General features: G+C 39.5%; 1 protein-coding gene across 16 annotated transcripts in view; it reads left to right on the forward strand.

Annotated features, from left to right (window-relative positions):
* MEF2A (myocyte enhancer factor 2A) overlaps positions 1 to 14,266 on the forward strand; it is an 87,787-nt gene that overhangs the window by 68,987 nt on the left and 4,534 nt on the right. For 9 of the 16 annotated variants that reach the window (XM_040570372.1, XM_040570363.1, XM_040570373.1 and 6 more), the window contains 4 exons: positions 3,534 to 3,724; positions 5,306 to 5,329; positions 8,913 to 9,039; positions 14,054 to 14,180. In XM_040570372.1, coding sequence (XP_040426306.1) covers positions 3,534 to 3,724; positions 5,306 to 5,329; positions 8,913 to 9,039; positions 14,054 to 14,180 — 469 coding nt within the window. The remainder of the gene's footprint in view (positions 1 to 3,533; positions 3,725 to 5,305; positions 5,330 to 8,912; positions 9,040 to 14,053; positions 14,181 to 14,266) is intronic. The other 7 variants (XM_040570370.1, XM_040570375.1, XM_040570376.1 and 4 more) reach the window with 1 other exon arrangement.

Below are 14,266 nucleotides of genomic sequence, written 5' to 3' on the forward strand. Positions count from 1 at the left end.
TTCACTCTTAACTTGTAATCTTTAACAGGAGAAAATGCTTTAAATTTCCTATTAAATATTAATATTCTACAGTCTTACTGCAGCCACAGCATCTGGCTCTTCAAATAATAGATATATATACTTCAGCAGTTCTTAAAAATAAGTTACTTAGAACATCCAGCAAAATGCTTCTGTTAGATCAATACCCCTACAACTGTACGCTTTTGACATTTTTTCTCCCATTCTTAATATATTTTTTTTTCTAAACACTCATACTCTGTTTTTAAAAAGTGCTCTGGCTTTTGACAGAACAAATGCTTGACTCTGCCCTGCTGCCGAAGGGTATTGCCCAGAGAAGGCAATGGCAAGGAGTTTGTTGTTTTTGACAGCACCAATAAAAGCATGAAATGTTTCTGAAGGATTGGCAGAGCCTTGTAATAAGGGTTGCAGGAAATGACTGTATTGGGTGTGGAAGAAAGACACTGTCCAGATTTAACACATGAGCTACCGAAAAACTTGAAAACAGAGGACAGGAAATGGTATCAGAGGAGAGGCAAAAATGTGATACAGAAGTCCATTGTTTCTAAGAAGTGTTATTGTTCTCAAGTTTCAAATACAACTCAGACACTGCAGCATTGGCATGTAAAAGTCCTGACAGCCTAGTGAGCAGTAAAATGCTATTTATTATTAGTTGAAAGCACCAACTTTCCTTTGTTATTACCGTAAGGGCTTTAAATATACTGTAATTTTTGATAAAATGGTGGATACTGTAACAGTTTGTCAGACTTGTATAGATAATTGTTTTCAAATAATTTCTCCTCCTTTGCATCTTTTTCCTTATTCACTTCTTCTCTGTCCATTGTGTGAGATTTGCCTTGCAATGTGATGCTGTGTAGGCTCTTCATAATTAATGTGTGTGTTCATTTACAGCAGATGGGTATGGATGCACACCTATCTAACAAAGCTGTCTCGCACTTTCAGGAACCTTAAGGCACAGCACAGAACTTGGTTTCTTTTTCGGTTGTTTTTTCTGTGTGACCTGGAGTGTGTGCACTCTCTCCCTCCGTTATCCCTCTCCTCTGTCTCCATACTTGTTCTGCACACTCTTTTGCTTCATTTTTCTGTCCTAGCCACATAAATCGACTCAGACACCTGCAGTAGTAATTTGGAAATAAACCAGTTCTGTGTAGATTGTTTCTGTGTGTGTGTGGTTCGTTCTTTATTTTTATTTTATTTTTTTTTTTGCCTGGAGCTCCTGCAAATCTCTTCTAACCCATGACAAAAAGTTACCAATTTTCTCCTAGCACTGAAGTGTATATTTAGCTCCATTATGTATTCTCCACTCCAAGCAAACTTTCCATCCACTTTAGCTGAATTTTATCGCTAACATAAAGCATCCCAATAAATTCTGCTGTTTTTCATTGAAGAATGTAGACACTTTAACCATGAAAGATGTTTTTGCTGTGGTTTTTAAGGAAGAACACTGCCACAAAAAGCTTTTTCTTTCTGCTGTCACTGTATCCTTTCTTTCCTGCCTGACTTCTGAGTAAAATGGTAGAATTCTCAGAATACTGATTCCCATATCTCCCATACAAGTCCTTCAGGAAAATATTAAATTATAAGAACTTGTTCTTGCTCTGTTTCCCTTGAAAAACAAGGGACATACCTGATCATTCATGTGTGGCCAGGCTTCTGGCACAGTAACGAATTCACAGAGCAAGCGGGTCCATAATTCGAAATCCAAACTGGAAAGTTGTGAATTTTCTGCTCATCCGTATGCGAACAAGAATTCTGTGGTTGTAAATTTCAGTAAACTCCATCCATGTACAGTTTTTTCTTGAAAAATATTTAGCAACAACTTGGTTTCCAAAAGACCTTTATAAAACTCCATAGAACATCTTCAGATCAGCATGAGGGATTTGTTATTCTTATATCAATCTTTGCTTTTTCACATGCTAAATTTATAAAATAATATATAGGATTCTACTCAGAGTGGGGAGGGAAAAGGTGAGGACTGCATTTGGCAGTTCCCCCACCGTGTAACAAAGATAATTAATAGAAGAGGCTCCTTCATTAGCCTCCTGGAGAGTTCACACCGAGGTTCTCACCATACCTTAGCTTAGGATCTTACCCATACCAGTCACCTGCCTTGAGTGTTGTGCTCTCCTACTGATGCATGTTCTTTGCTCCTGCTAAGCGTTTAAAGGCATTAGAAATTTTACCAAAGAAGGTAGAATGTGACACTGACAACTTTCTCATTTTAATTGCTTTTAGATTAACATGTACTTAATGTAATAAAATTGGATTGGGCACAGGGGCCTGTTCAAATTAGAATAATAATACAAAATTCATGCCAGTATGGCGCTACAGGCTATTAGAAGAGAATTTCCCACACAGTGAACTTTGTGTAACAGAATTTCCCCTAAATTGTGACTAAAGGCCACTTTCAGTACTGGAATATTAGTGTAACCATAATTTTATCATGAATTGTATTTATGTATATGCACACACACAAGTTCTGTAGTGTGAAGCAGTGTTCCCTGTTGGAATATCCCATTGCTTAACGACTTTTTTTCATTTGAAGCTGAATAAGCTGCAAGCATTTAAGGAGTTGTTGCTATAAATCTGATAAAATCATTAGAATGTGGCTTAAAGAAAAATCTGATAAACGTATTCCAGGTAACACGATGGGTGCTTTTTTCAGTTCAGGAAATGGCGTGCTATGCACTTAGTTGTTTTAGCACTGCATTACTTTCTTCTGATCTGAACATAAGCTAAGGCCTGTGTTTTTGAGCAATTTCAGGTTTTGGAGATTTCAGTGCTGTGCTCAGGACTTGTAGGATTGGGCTTGTCTAATTTTCCTTGGGAATGAGTATTGGGAGTAAGGGAGACAAAGGCCTGTGCAAAATAAATCAGTGGACATAAATGACGTATATCTGTTTCCAGGGCTTGGCACGAATTCAAAGGGAAGGGATTTGTTTTCCTTACTGTTGCTAAATATAATGACCAGACGGTATATATTTTTGAGACTTGAAATTGATTTTGTTGTTGAATACATACTGGAGTCCTGCAGATCTTAAAGATATTCGAAGCATCCATTTTAGAAACAGAGACTTCAGGAGCTGACTTTTTATTCTCAGAGGCCACAACATAATAATGTTTGTGTTCTGTGTGGGGTGGCGGTAGGGATGAGGTGGGGTTGTGCAAAAGCACATGCTTTCCTGCAAGCTCAGCCTGGAGAAACTTAAAAGGGAGAAACAACAACAACAAAAAAAACAACAGATGTTATTGGAAAAAGTTTTGTCAGTATGCTTTTCTCAGCATTTAAGCTGCCACAGTGTGCCCTTAAGGTGATACTGCCTTTATATATTGATCTTGTGGTGAAAGTGGTTTTTGTCTGGTTATTCTATACTGTTCCTCTTGGAGAAGTTAATAATTATTTTCACAAAAGAAATAGTACATAATTTGTACACGCACCAAAAATTTCTATTGCAGCTTCTCTCGAGACACGTTTTTCCTGAGGTACATTTGTTTTTTCTCTTTTCCTTTTTCAGGAAATGGGTTTGTGAATTCTCGAGCTTCGCCAAGCCTACTCGGAACTACTGGCGGTGGGAATGGCTTAGGGAAAGTCATGCCTACAAAGTCTCCACCTCCACCTGGAGGAGGTAACCTTGGAATGAACAATCGCAAACCAGACCTCCGTGTTGTCATCCCACCCTCCAGCAAGGGTATGATGCCGCCATTGGTAAGTTAAAACATTTGTTCTGTAGGTGGCTTTCTTTAGGGTAGGGTAAAAACAAAGTGGTCTGCACAGGGAGACACTATCTCATCTGCTTGCCATGAGTTACAGTAATAGAAAAGCCTTTTTTTTAAAGCAAAAAATAGCAATCTGACCTAAAAGCGGTTAGAGTGCAAACCCAGAGACATAGATTGGGATTTTATTTTGATGTCTCACTGACTGGGAACGGAGAACTTTGCTGGTTTGGAGGATGTGGGTTTTAACAAGGATTATGCATTATTCTGTGCAGGAATAGCTGTTTTTATTGGTAATGTAAATGCTATTAACGTGCCCCTAAGCACACTTGCACCTCTTTTTACTGGGCGATAATGTTTGTGGGATGTAAAGCGTACCTTCAATGGTAATGATGGTCTGAGAGAAACTCGTGTGTGGTGTGACGTGCTGGAATGCGACTTGCGTTGCATAGTGTCCTGTGTTGGGTGTCCTGTCTTCAGTGAGCACACAAAAGAGTAATGAGGATCACGTTCAGTGCCTATTTGTGTGCTTTTCAATACTGCTATGCAGTTTGGCATGTTGGTAATAATGTTTGTTCAGCCTCGGTTTAGCATAGCACACAAGTTTCGTGTCAGGCGTGAGGCAACCACAGCACTGAGGCCAGAACAGGTCTGTCAGGAAGAGTTGCTCTGTTTTTCCTCTAATTTGGTTGACCAAATCCTTTGGCCTTACTCTTTCACTGTCACGTAGAAATCTGAGACATCTATGTGCATATTCTCTGTTTTCTGTGTATGGAGGAATGAACCATAACCAGGAAGAGCAGGATATAAACAATAAGAGTACTCTCCGAATAATTTGTGTTTGTTTTTAAGATACCACAAGTGCTTACATTTGTTACTGGCATTCATGATGAATAATATGAAGTGAATCCAAGTAACAAAAGTTACAATTATCCTCAGAGTAATGATTCATCAAGTTTTAGGGTTTATTTTATTTTTTTAGGAATGCTGAAGTGTAGAAAACATAGGAAATACACTGGCTATTTTTTAAAGTGGAGAATATTTTTTAAAATTAATTAGAAATAGATACAAGAAGAGCATCTTGTTAATGCAGTTCTAGTGTAAGTAGTGTACAGTACCTACTTACTGTTGTCAAGAACAACTTAAAATTCAATTTATTTTTTGTCTTTCTAGGGAAATGGGAAGGAGATTTCAGACTAGAGATACTGGGATGGCATTATGATTATATATGAAAAATATTTTTTTACTTAGCTGAATATACATTGCATCAGTCCAGCCAGAAACTGCTGTGTTACATATCTGTGTATGATGTCCATGTGTGGTTGTGTCCCTGTTTTTATGAAGTTCTTTCTGCACTGATTTGTCAAAGTGTTTTTTCAATATATCTTTTATTAAGTGACTTAAGTTGCATACCATATTGTAACTTGTAGTAGTATTATTTACAGATTCAGGTGGCAAATTCACATTATTAATTAAATAAAAATCCAGACGCACAAACATGACTTTTTCTTTCATTTTTGAAAGCAATGCTATTTTTAGTAACTCTGTTATCCCTCTTGTTTGCTGAGTACAGTCGGAGGAGGATGAATTGGAGTTGGTGAGTTTGGGCTCCTGTTTGATGAGAGATAGCAAGATGCTGAAAACTTCTTTTACTACAGTTCTTCTAAACTGTAGTTTCATTAAATATTTTAAAGAATTCCAGTGTTCCCTTGCTAGCAGACTGAAATACATTTGTTTGATCAAACTCAAAACCTGACCAATTCAAGTTGAATACGCATCCAAAGTCCAGCATTTTCTATTTGTAAACTTCATTTTTTTCTGAAATAATTTCTGTTTTTCCTGGAGGGAACATTGGAAAAGAGCCTTACAGAGTAACTGTCCATGTGTATAGGATGTTTAATGGTCTTTATTATTGTTGTTTGTAAAATAAATAACCACTTATTCCCTAAATTATTGAAATATTTTTAGAAAGTGGCTTCACTCATGAAGTTCTTCAGATAGTAACACAAGCCATGTATTACTTATTTTCATGGAGATTACATCATTGCTGGTGAGGTCACCTTTTTGGAGTTCGGAATTATTTCATCCTGCGTGAGATTATCAAACCACAGGGGTGTTCCCTGTTTACTGAAAGGAGTAGAGAATTGCAAAATGAATTATTCTACCTTTTTTCCAGTGGAAAGATTCTGTTTTTGAAAGGAAACTCTTGGGATTCGTGTTTTTCTTTTCTTTTTTTTTTTTTTTCCAAAAGGTTTTAACATTTGGCATTCTGTCTGGAAAATAACGTAAGGCTGAAATAATTCATAATTTATTTTTAGAGCAATTTGCAAATTGTTTAGCTGCCGTAGCACGAACCATGCAGAAGGTGCTGCAACAGAGTGCAATTGTAAAGATAGACAAAGAATTCTGCAGATTGTATAACTTGATGTGGTTTTGAACATGGACCTGTTGCTAATATGAGGCTCTAATTGCATGAAAGCATGGACAAAGTAGTGACTTGCATACACTTCTTAATAAATGCATGCTGTTGGTTGATTTTTACCTTAAACATGAGCAACAGACTTAAGAAAGCAAGGAGAAATGATTTTTGAAATGTAATATTGAAGTTTTTAAGGTTTATCGGAATGACTTGCTAATTGAGCAGTTCCAAACAGCTGTCATGCACATCCTCGCTTCTATAGAGCAATGTCTGGTTTCCAGGGCAAGAAATAGAACTTTAGGTCAACATAGGAACACTTAATCAAGCAGAGTTGCATACATGTCAGAAATTGGAATTACTCAAAAGCAGTTGAATTAAGGCATTGCTACCAGCTAAAACTGCCGTGCTGTGCGGTGTGAGATGCCAGGACGTGGTGGAGAGGGGCTGAGGTGCGGGTTCTGCATGCAGCGTGGGCCCTCTAGTGGCTCTCAGGTGGGCTCCGCTGCTAGGGGAAAGGCACACAAAGGAAAGCCAGTAATGCCTTCCTTAAAGGCTCTTCAACATGGCAAAGCAATCCGAAGTATACCTGTAATCTTGCTTATTATGCTCATTTCTGATGCTAAATTTAGTGCTAGACAGCAGTTCCAAATCGTGGCCGTGAGTGCTCGTTCTGTGCGGTTGGAACCGAGCACAGAACACGACAACCAGAGATAGCACCGGTAGCGTAGCAGGAAACGAAGGTATCCAGCTCTTCCTGTTCCTGCTATTATTTGCACCAGCTTAAAAAAAAAATCTGAAGGCTGTCACAAGTCTTCGATTGGCTGACTCCCAGGTACAACAAATAGTAGGTACTTCTCGGTGTCCTTGCTTGACTGAGTGTTCAGGAATTCTATTTAGAAATAAACCACCTTTATTAGCCACTCAAAATAAATAAATAAATAAAAATCCCAAGGGGAAATCCTTTGCTCTGGATTGTTTCCCAGTATACTCCTAACTTTTCCATTATACTGTAATCCCAACTTTATAGGCTACCATCCAAGAAAGCTTTGGAAAAAGGTCAATTCCTGACAGACAGAAATCTGCTCTAATAACATACCTTTCTGCCAGAGCAACTCGGGCTAGTGGAGATTTTCAGAAGTACATAAGTGATTTAGAAGGATAAATTGCACAGAAGATCAGTGGGACTTTCTTTGTGACTTTTGGGCTTTGAAATCTGGGACCTGTGAAGCAGAGTGGGTACATCTGCTGAACAAATGCCAAAGTCTTACCGGGCCCAGAGGTGGGCTTTCTGCAGCATCCAGACAAAACAGATCAGAAGGTGGTAGCCAGTGGAAGATTGTAGCCCATTTTAATATGGTAGCTGTGGTGTGGGTTTTTTTTTAAACTGGAAGGATAAAAGCCGGGGATTGATAGCCCTCAATTCATCTTCGTAAGTTTTAGCTTAAATTTGAATAGAGCCATGTTTCTGTACCTGCTCATCCCATTATTATAAAGAGAATTGTGAGTTTTAATGCTGCTCACTCTCTCAAGATCAGAGTAGAGGGGAAAAAAAAAAAAAAGGTACTGCAGATACTGAAATGCTCATATGCCTGTCCTAAATGAGAACAAGTCCTAGCAGCTTCATTCTTTTAAAGCTAGGAAACGAAATTCCACCAAAGAGATGAAAAAATGCTGTGCTTACAGCAAATGCTTTTTTCAGAGATACAGGGAGGCTTGCTTTAAAAGCATATTAAGCAATTTGAAATCTAGCTCCCTTAGTCAAGAGTGCTTCTTTGAGAATGTAGAAATACAGAGAGTAGAGAAAGGGACACTAAGCCTTCTGTAGGTGAGGGTAAGCATCTCTTGTTTAAAAATCAAAACGTGGCATTGCTGCACTTGAAGTTGCCTCCACGAAGAGCGGCACGTTCTGTGACAGAGCAGCTTTTCTGTCTGGTGGTATTCAGTGCAATGTTTAATGTAAGGTTTTCGAAACAGCAAATTTAGTTGAAGAGCTTAATTTGAGTGATATGTTTGCTACAGATGTTCATTGCAGTATGTGGCAAAGACAGACTCTTCACGCCTACAGTTAGAACAGATAATCTGAGACAATGTAGTTCAGCTGTTTTTCCTGTCAAAAAGCATAGTTGCTCAGTGTGAAGTCAAATGTCATTTGCTTTGAAAGGGATCTGCTTTATAACAAGTACTTTACCAGCTTCTCAGGAACCATGGGAACGGCAGGATTATTTTATCACCGAGGTCTTATCAACAGAAATGTATAAGATCTCCTTTCAGGACAGGTGTAGTCAGCACAGTGTCAAAGCTGGCAGCCAAAATTTGAAAATCTGATAACCAACTGGAAAGTGGGAGTCTCTTTTCTAATGGAACTGCACCTCGCCATCTGCATTAAATCCTCTTTAAAAATATGGCTTAAAACTCTTTAAATCACTTAAGAACTTCTGAGAATTGTTGTGCATATCACTAAGAAATTGCATTTATTTATGTCCTACAACTCAAATTAACTCTGATGAAATCTGCATGCACAGAAGGGGGACCACTGAGTCTTAATTTTTAATTTCTGTTAGCCAAGATAATCTTTGGTTGAGTCTTGAAATGTTTTGGTTTGTTTAGAAAATTTATCCTGATAAAAAGTATGTGTTCTTTACTAAAATAGAAAGCAAAGAAACACACACATTTTAATCAAATGCTATTTTTATATTAGCACATAGTTTTCCATTGTTCTAACTGATATCTCACAAGACATGTTATTTTTAATCATTTATAGAATACCCAAAGGATAAGTAGTTCTCAGTCTACACAGCCTCTTGCTACCCCTGTGGTGTCTGTGACAACTCCAAGCTTGCCTCCGCAGGGACTGGTGTATTCGGCCATGCCTACTGCCTACAACACTGGTAAGCATTGTTTTTACTAAGTGACTTGATTTGTCAGATGTACAAGGCTTTTGTGATTCATAAGCCCAGAAAATTTGCATTTCTGTGACATTTCACTTGATTTTCCTCTTCAGTTCAAATGAAGGCTTTTATTCAAAAAAAAAAAAAAAAAAAAGAGCTGTTAGCATGTAAAATGTGTAAATGTTGAAACTTACAGCCGGAAGAAGCTTTCAGTAAGGTTGCACCCAGCTGAACACGGGAAGAGACACAATGAAATGCATTGCTTTATAGCAGCAGTATTCAAGCTATCCATCTGAACTGAAATGCCTCACGTTGAAGTGATAGCTGATACTTCAGGGCATACTGTCCCTTGCATTCTGCTCTGCTGAATTCCAGAGGCACAAGGGAATCAGATTCTATGGGGACTTTCAGTTTACAAAAAGCCCAGCTGTAGAAAACCCAACCTGGGCCTCTTCCTCTTCAGTAATTTTATCTAAAGTGAGGTGGGGAGTTGCTGGAGGGTATTGTCAGCATTTCACCACTGGGAGTCTCTTAAGGATCCAAAGGACCTTAAAACTAATTTTATCCAAAGTGTGATGCAAAGAATTTGATAATATGAGTGGTAATTGGTTTGTCCATTTCAAAAGCAGTTGAGGATATGGTGCCTCCATACCAACAGTGTTAACTTTGACTTGGATCTTAAGGTTCTGTATTTGTTACAGACCCTGCGTGCAACAGGTAAAGACATTTTTTGTAATCGTTTCCTTGGAAAGGAAATACGCCTATACCCTTGGTGGTGTACAGTTGATTACTGCTGGTCTGTGATGCAGACCTGATGCGGGTCTGTGATGTTTAATTTCCAAATGCACTTGCAGAGAAATTACATTGCAGATAATTATCAATAAATTTTTCTAAGTCTGACTTAAAATAGCTGTTGGTTAAAAGCGAGAAGGAAAACGAAGGAAATAAGTGCCCGCTTCACTGTTCTTTTTAAGTGAAGTCTAATTAAGACATTGAAATGTAAATTTCACTTGGCTTTTCTCTGAAAATCACTGCGTGTCTGTCGTCTCTGAACTTTGGATATTTGGTTTAATCTTATTCCTGACTACTGTGTAGTCCTGTTGTTCCTCCCAAAACTATTAATTTTGCTATTTACTTTATGTTATATACCCCAAGTAGAGTTAAAGTCCAGTCGTGGTAAATACTCTGCAAGTAAGTGTGTAAAATGTGTTTCGTTGATGACATAGTCTTATGCAACAAAAATTCTGAAAGGAGACTTCTGGCATTAACTGTCTGAGCACTCTTCGTGGGCAGAGACTTGAAGCAGTCTTCAAAGCTCAGCTTTGTGAAACTAAAAACCAGGAGAGGCAGTGTATGAAGTGTTTTAAAATTAAGGTTAAGCAGTTTTTTTAAATGCAGCAATATCGTTTTTGAGAGGGCACGTGTGAAGTTGTTTCATGAGCTGTCACATGTTCTTGTGGGTTGGTACTTCAGATCTTTTTTTTTTTAAGGATGTGGTGGGGTATAAAGCCCAAGAGGGCACAGTAGGAAACGAAGAATAACCTTGTGCAAAGGCCAAGACAAATCCAAAAAACTTTATTGAATGTTTGTAGAAAATAGCTAGAACTTGAGTTAAACAGAGCTTTCACAATTTTGTTTGTTTTCTGCAAGGAAGGATGCCATCAGGAGTCTGTAATTTTAAAAGATGGAATAGATCGAGTAGCCATCCCTTCATAATCATTTTCCCAGCAAAAACATTGGATCTTATACATTCTGTCCACTTTTTTAGCTTTAAAAGTCTCCACTGTGGTTTTTTAGTTTATACTTGTAGCCATCTACCAGCTAAGCAGCTCAAATCTCTTTTGGTCCTTTTTCCCCTCTCTCTGCAACGGTATTAATGCGCTCATTAGCCGACATTATCACACTTTCTGCATTGCTTTGGCCTCAGGGGCACTGCCCCGAGCACTTACTGGCGTGCATGAGGTTTGCAGCTGGAGAGGGACTGTTTACTCCTCAGCAATAGTAAATATTTATGCTGCGGTAGCACCCAACTAAATTGTTAAACATGAATGCAAATAATTGCTGCCCTGAGGGGGGTTCAAGTCTGCAGAACTGAAGGAAGAAGATGGGTTGCAGTAACAGCATAATGAGTGGAGAATTGTGCGTTGTGACTTGCTCCAAATTATAAACTCCACGAATTTGCTGGACACGCAGATTCTGTTCTGATGCTTGCTACAGAGAGTGTTCGTATATTGCCTTTAATTACTGTTCAAAATAAGCAAGTAGCTCTGGTCCCTGCTCGGAGGACCTGCACTGTTTTGCTGGGCACCTAACAATTGCCATCATTCTGTCGTGCAGTATGGCACTGTCTGGGAAGCGGTGCTGTGTGCGTCCCTCATCTGCAATAACCTGTGAGCTGGTGGCTGAAACAGGCTCTTGGGATGAGACGGGCTGTAGTCTGAGGCTCTGGAAGCACCAAGGGCTGTTGAAACCGGCTGTTATCGCTAGGGTATGATTTTAAAAACCAGTCCATTTCCTTTTGATAATGCTGTGTTTTGTGAAGCTTTTAGCCTTTGGCGTTTTTCAGACGCTTCAGTGATGTTTCTGTTGGACTGAGCCTTTCAGGAGCCTTGCAAATAGAAATCTGACTTCAAAACCAAATTGTCATCTGGGCATCAGGGTGGTCACCGCTTCTGTAGCAACTGCGCTTCTGCAGTTCTAAGGGCAAAGATAAAAATTTAAATACATAAACAGTGGTTGTTTTTTTTTTTTTTTTCCCTAGATTGAATTTTTTTTTCAGGGCTGGAAAGGATAGATTCAACTCTTAAATCATTAATTACAGTGTTTGTTATCAGTTTTGTACGGAGATGCTATTCTATATCACTTGTTTTGCTAGAGAAATACTGTTTCTGCAGATTGCTGAAAGAAGGGCCACAAGAGGCTGCAGTCCTTGTTCTTACACAGGCTAGACTTTTTTTTCAGTAGCCAAAATACACAGAGATCATCAGCTCATTAGCAACTTACACTTCAGCAGAGCATATCCAGCCATCATCTGAATTGTATTCCTGTGTTTGGTCAGTCACTTTGCAGACAGACTTCAAAGGTGTCTGACTGTTTGGGTCCCAGCAGTAAAGGTTTCCATCACGCAGAAGGCACTCTGTCGTCACTTGTCCATCTTGCACCAAGGCACTTGTATAGAAATTGCTCTCCTGTTTTTACTGCTGGCAGATGTGTGATTATTGACAGAAATTAGAATGCAGATAATTTTGTAGCGGCATGTGTAACCTTTGGAAAAGAGTCTCCTCTAGCCCTTGTCATCAGACACGCTCTAAAGCATCAGAACGTAATTGTCCATTACCACTAAAGCTATAATTATGAAGAAACAATAGATGGAAACAAAATTCCTGCAAACATTTTCTTCAAGTTTGCTCTTACAGAAGTGGCATTGGCACAGAACAACACATCCATCTCAAGTGCTCATGTTGCCTGCAGTTGCAGACTGGCACAGGTCTGGCAGCTCCGGAGGTTGAGTGGATGTCCTTGTCATTGGAAGGCAGACTTTTTTTTTTTTTTTTTTTGCCTTGTAAAAGGCCAGGTCTGATTCTGTGCAGAAATAATTTTGAGCTTCTCTGAGAAGGAACCAAAGGGCAGCTTGCATAGCTTTACCTGCTGCGGTGCAGCTGGGAGTCCCAAGGTCTTCACGAAGACTCCTGCAGCGATGTGTGTGCATCTCTGAAAAGTGCAGTGAGCCTCCTGGCACAGGGCTTCCCTTACCTTATGGGGCATTGAAAGGGAAACCTAGGAACTGTCCACAGAAAACAAGTTGGTGGATGGGAATGGGGAAACTGTTCAAGAGAGAGAAATCGTAATGGTTTGGGTGTTTTAGGACGATGCAAGGACATACATTTTTAAACAATGAACAACCCTACTTAAGTGGAATTTTTGGTTAATCAGCGGGCAGTGTAGAGTTTGGCTGCTGGCATTTTGTCTCTTTCTCTAGAGACCAGAAATTATTTTAAGGAAGCTATGTTACAAGATAATTAAAAGCAGAGAAGTGTTTTAAAACCTGAAAGAAAAGCAAGGGGTGATAATGATAAAATGAAAATAACTTCCCATGTGTGAACAAAAAGTGAGAACTGTCTAAGCATTACAGCCTAGCCAAAACCAACATCCAGTCATTCACTGGTGATTAGGAGCATGTTGCTTTTCTATTACCCATTTAAATTGTATTTCTAAATAATGATATGCCTTCAAAATAGAGGTTTCTTTTGTTTCTTTGATACAGAGATGACAATTTAATCAGACATAAAATAACCAGTCTATTGTGGGAAGAGGGAGCACGTGGTGCTTTACAGTAGAGCTGCACAAATGACATGGAAGGGGTCGTTCAGGCTCCCGGTTGCAGTGCCTCCGGTCGTGCTGCCCCTGCCATCCACAGCCCTGCTGTGCCTGGCAGCCAGGCCAACAGCAGCACGCGCTGCTTCGCCCCTTGCTTTGGGTATAGTCTGTAGGGCGATGAACTGCTCCGCAACAGATGAGGCAGCCAGAAGGTATGCGCGCCTTGTCTGAGCAACTGCTGCCTCCCATCTGGAGCACGTTTTATCTAGAACTGAACCGCAGCCAGGATTTTCTTGGTGAGTTCAGTGCAAGAAACACCATTCCATTCTAGTGACTTGGTTCTCCCCTTTTTGTTTCACTTAAAAAAAATCTTCAGAAATGCAAATACTTGTTGTACTCTTAAGATGTGTCTATATTGTGTGTGTGTGTGTGTGTGCATGAAAGCTGCAGCCGTGAGTTTAGAAGCACGTCCTTTTGAGATCCACATGAAGTTAGGAGGACTCTCTCTGGGTATCAGAGTTTTCACCTGCGAACTCCTTTGGGTCACTTGCCTTGTTGTTTTGGGTAGAAAGCCTTTATATTCATGTATGAGTGTATCCTATGCACTCACATATTTATGCGTGTGTGTATATATATGTAAGTATATTATAAATAAACCTGTTAATTACTTTCTTGTTTCTTTGTTTTTCCCTCTTAGATTACTCCTTGACTAGTGCAGACCTGTCTGCCTTGCAGGGATTTAACTCCCCAGGAATGCTGTCCCTAGGGCAGGTATCTGCCTGGCAGCAGCACCACCTCGGTCCAGCAACCCTCAGCTCTCTTGTGTAAGTAAACGCGATGAGGTTACGGTGTGGCATCCCACTTGGCACTTCTGCTTTCAAGCTGATTTCTCTGCGCTGGCAAATACTTA

Source organism: Cygnus olor, chromosome 11, assembly GCF_009769625.2.
Source record: "Cygnus olor isolate bCygOlo1 chromosome 11, bCygOlo1.pri.v2, whole genome shotgun sequence".
Taxonomy (NCBI): domain Eukaryota; kingdom Metazoa; phylum Chordata; class Aves; order Anseriformes; family Anatidae; genus Cygnus; species Cygnus olor.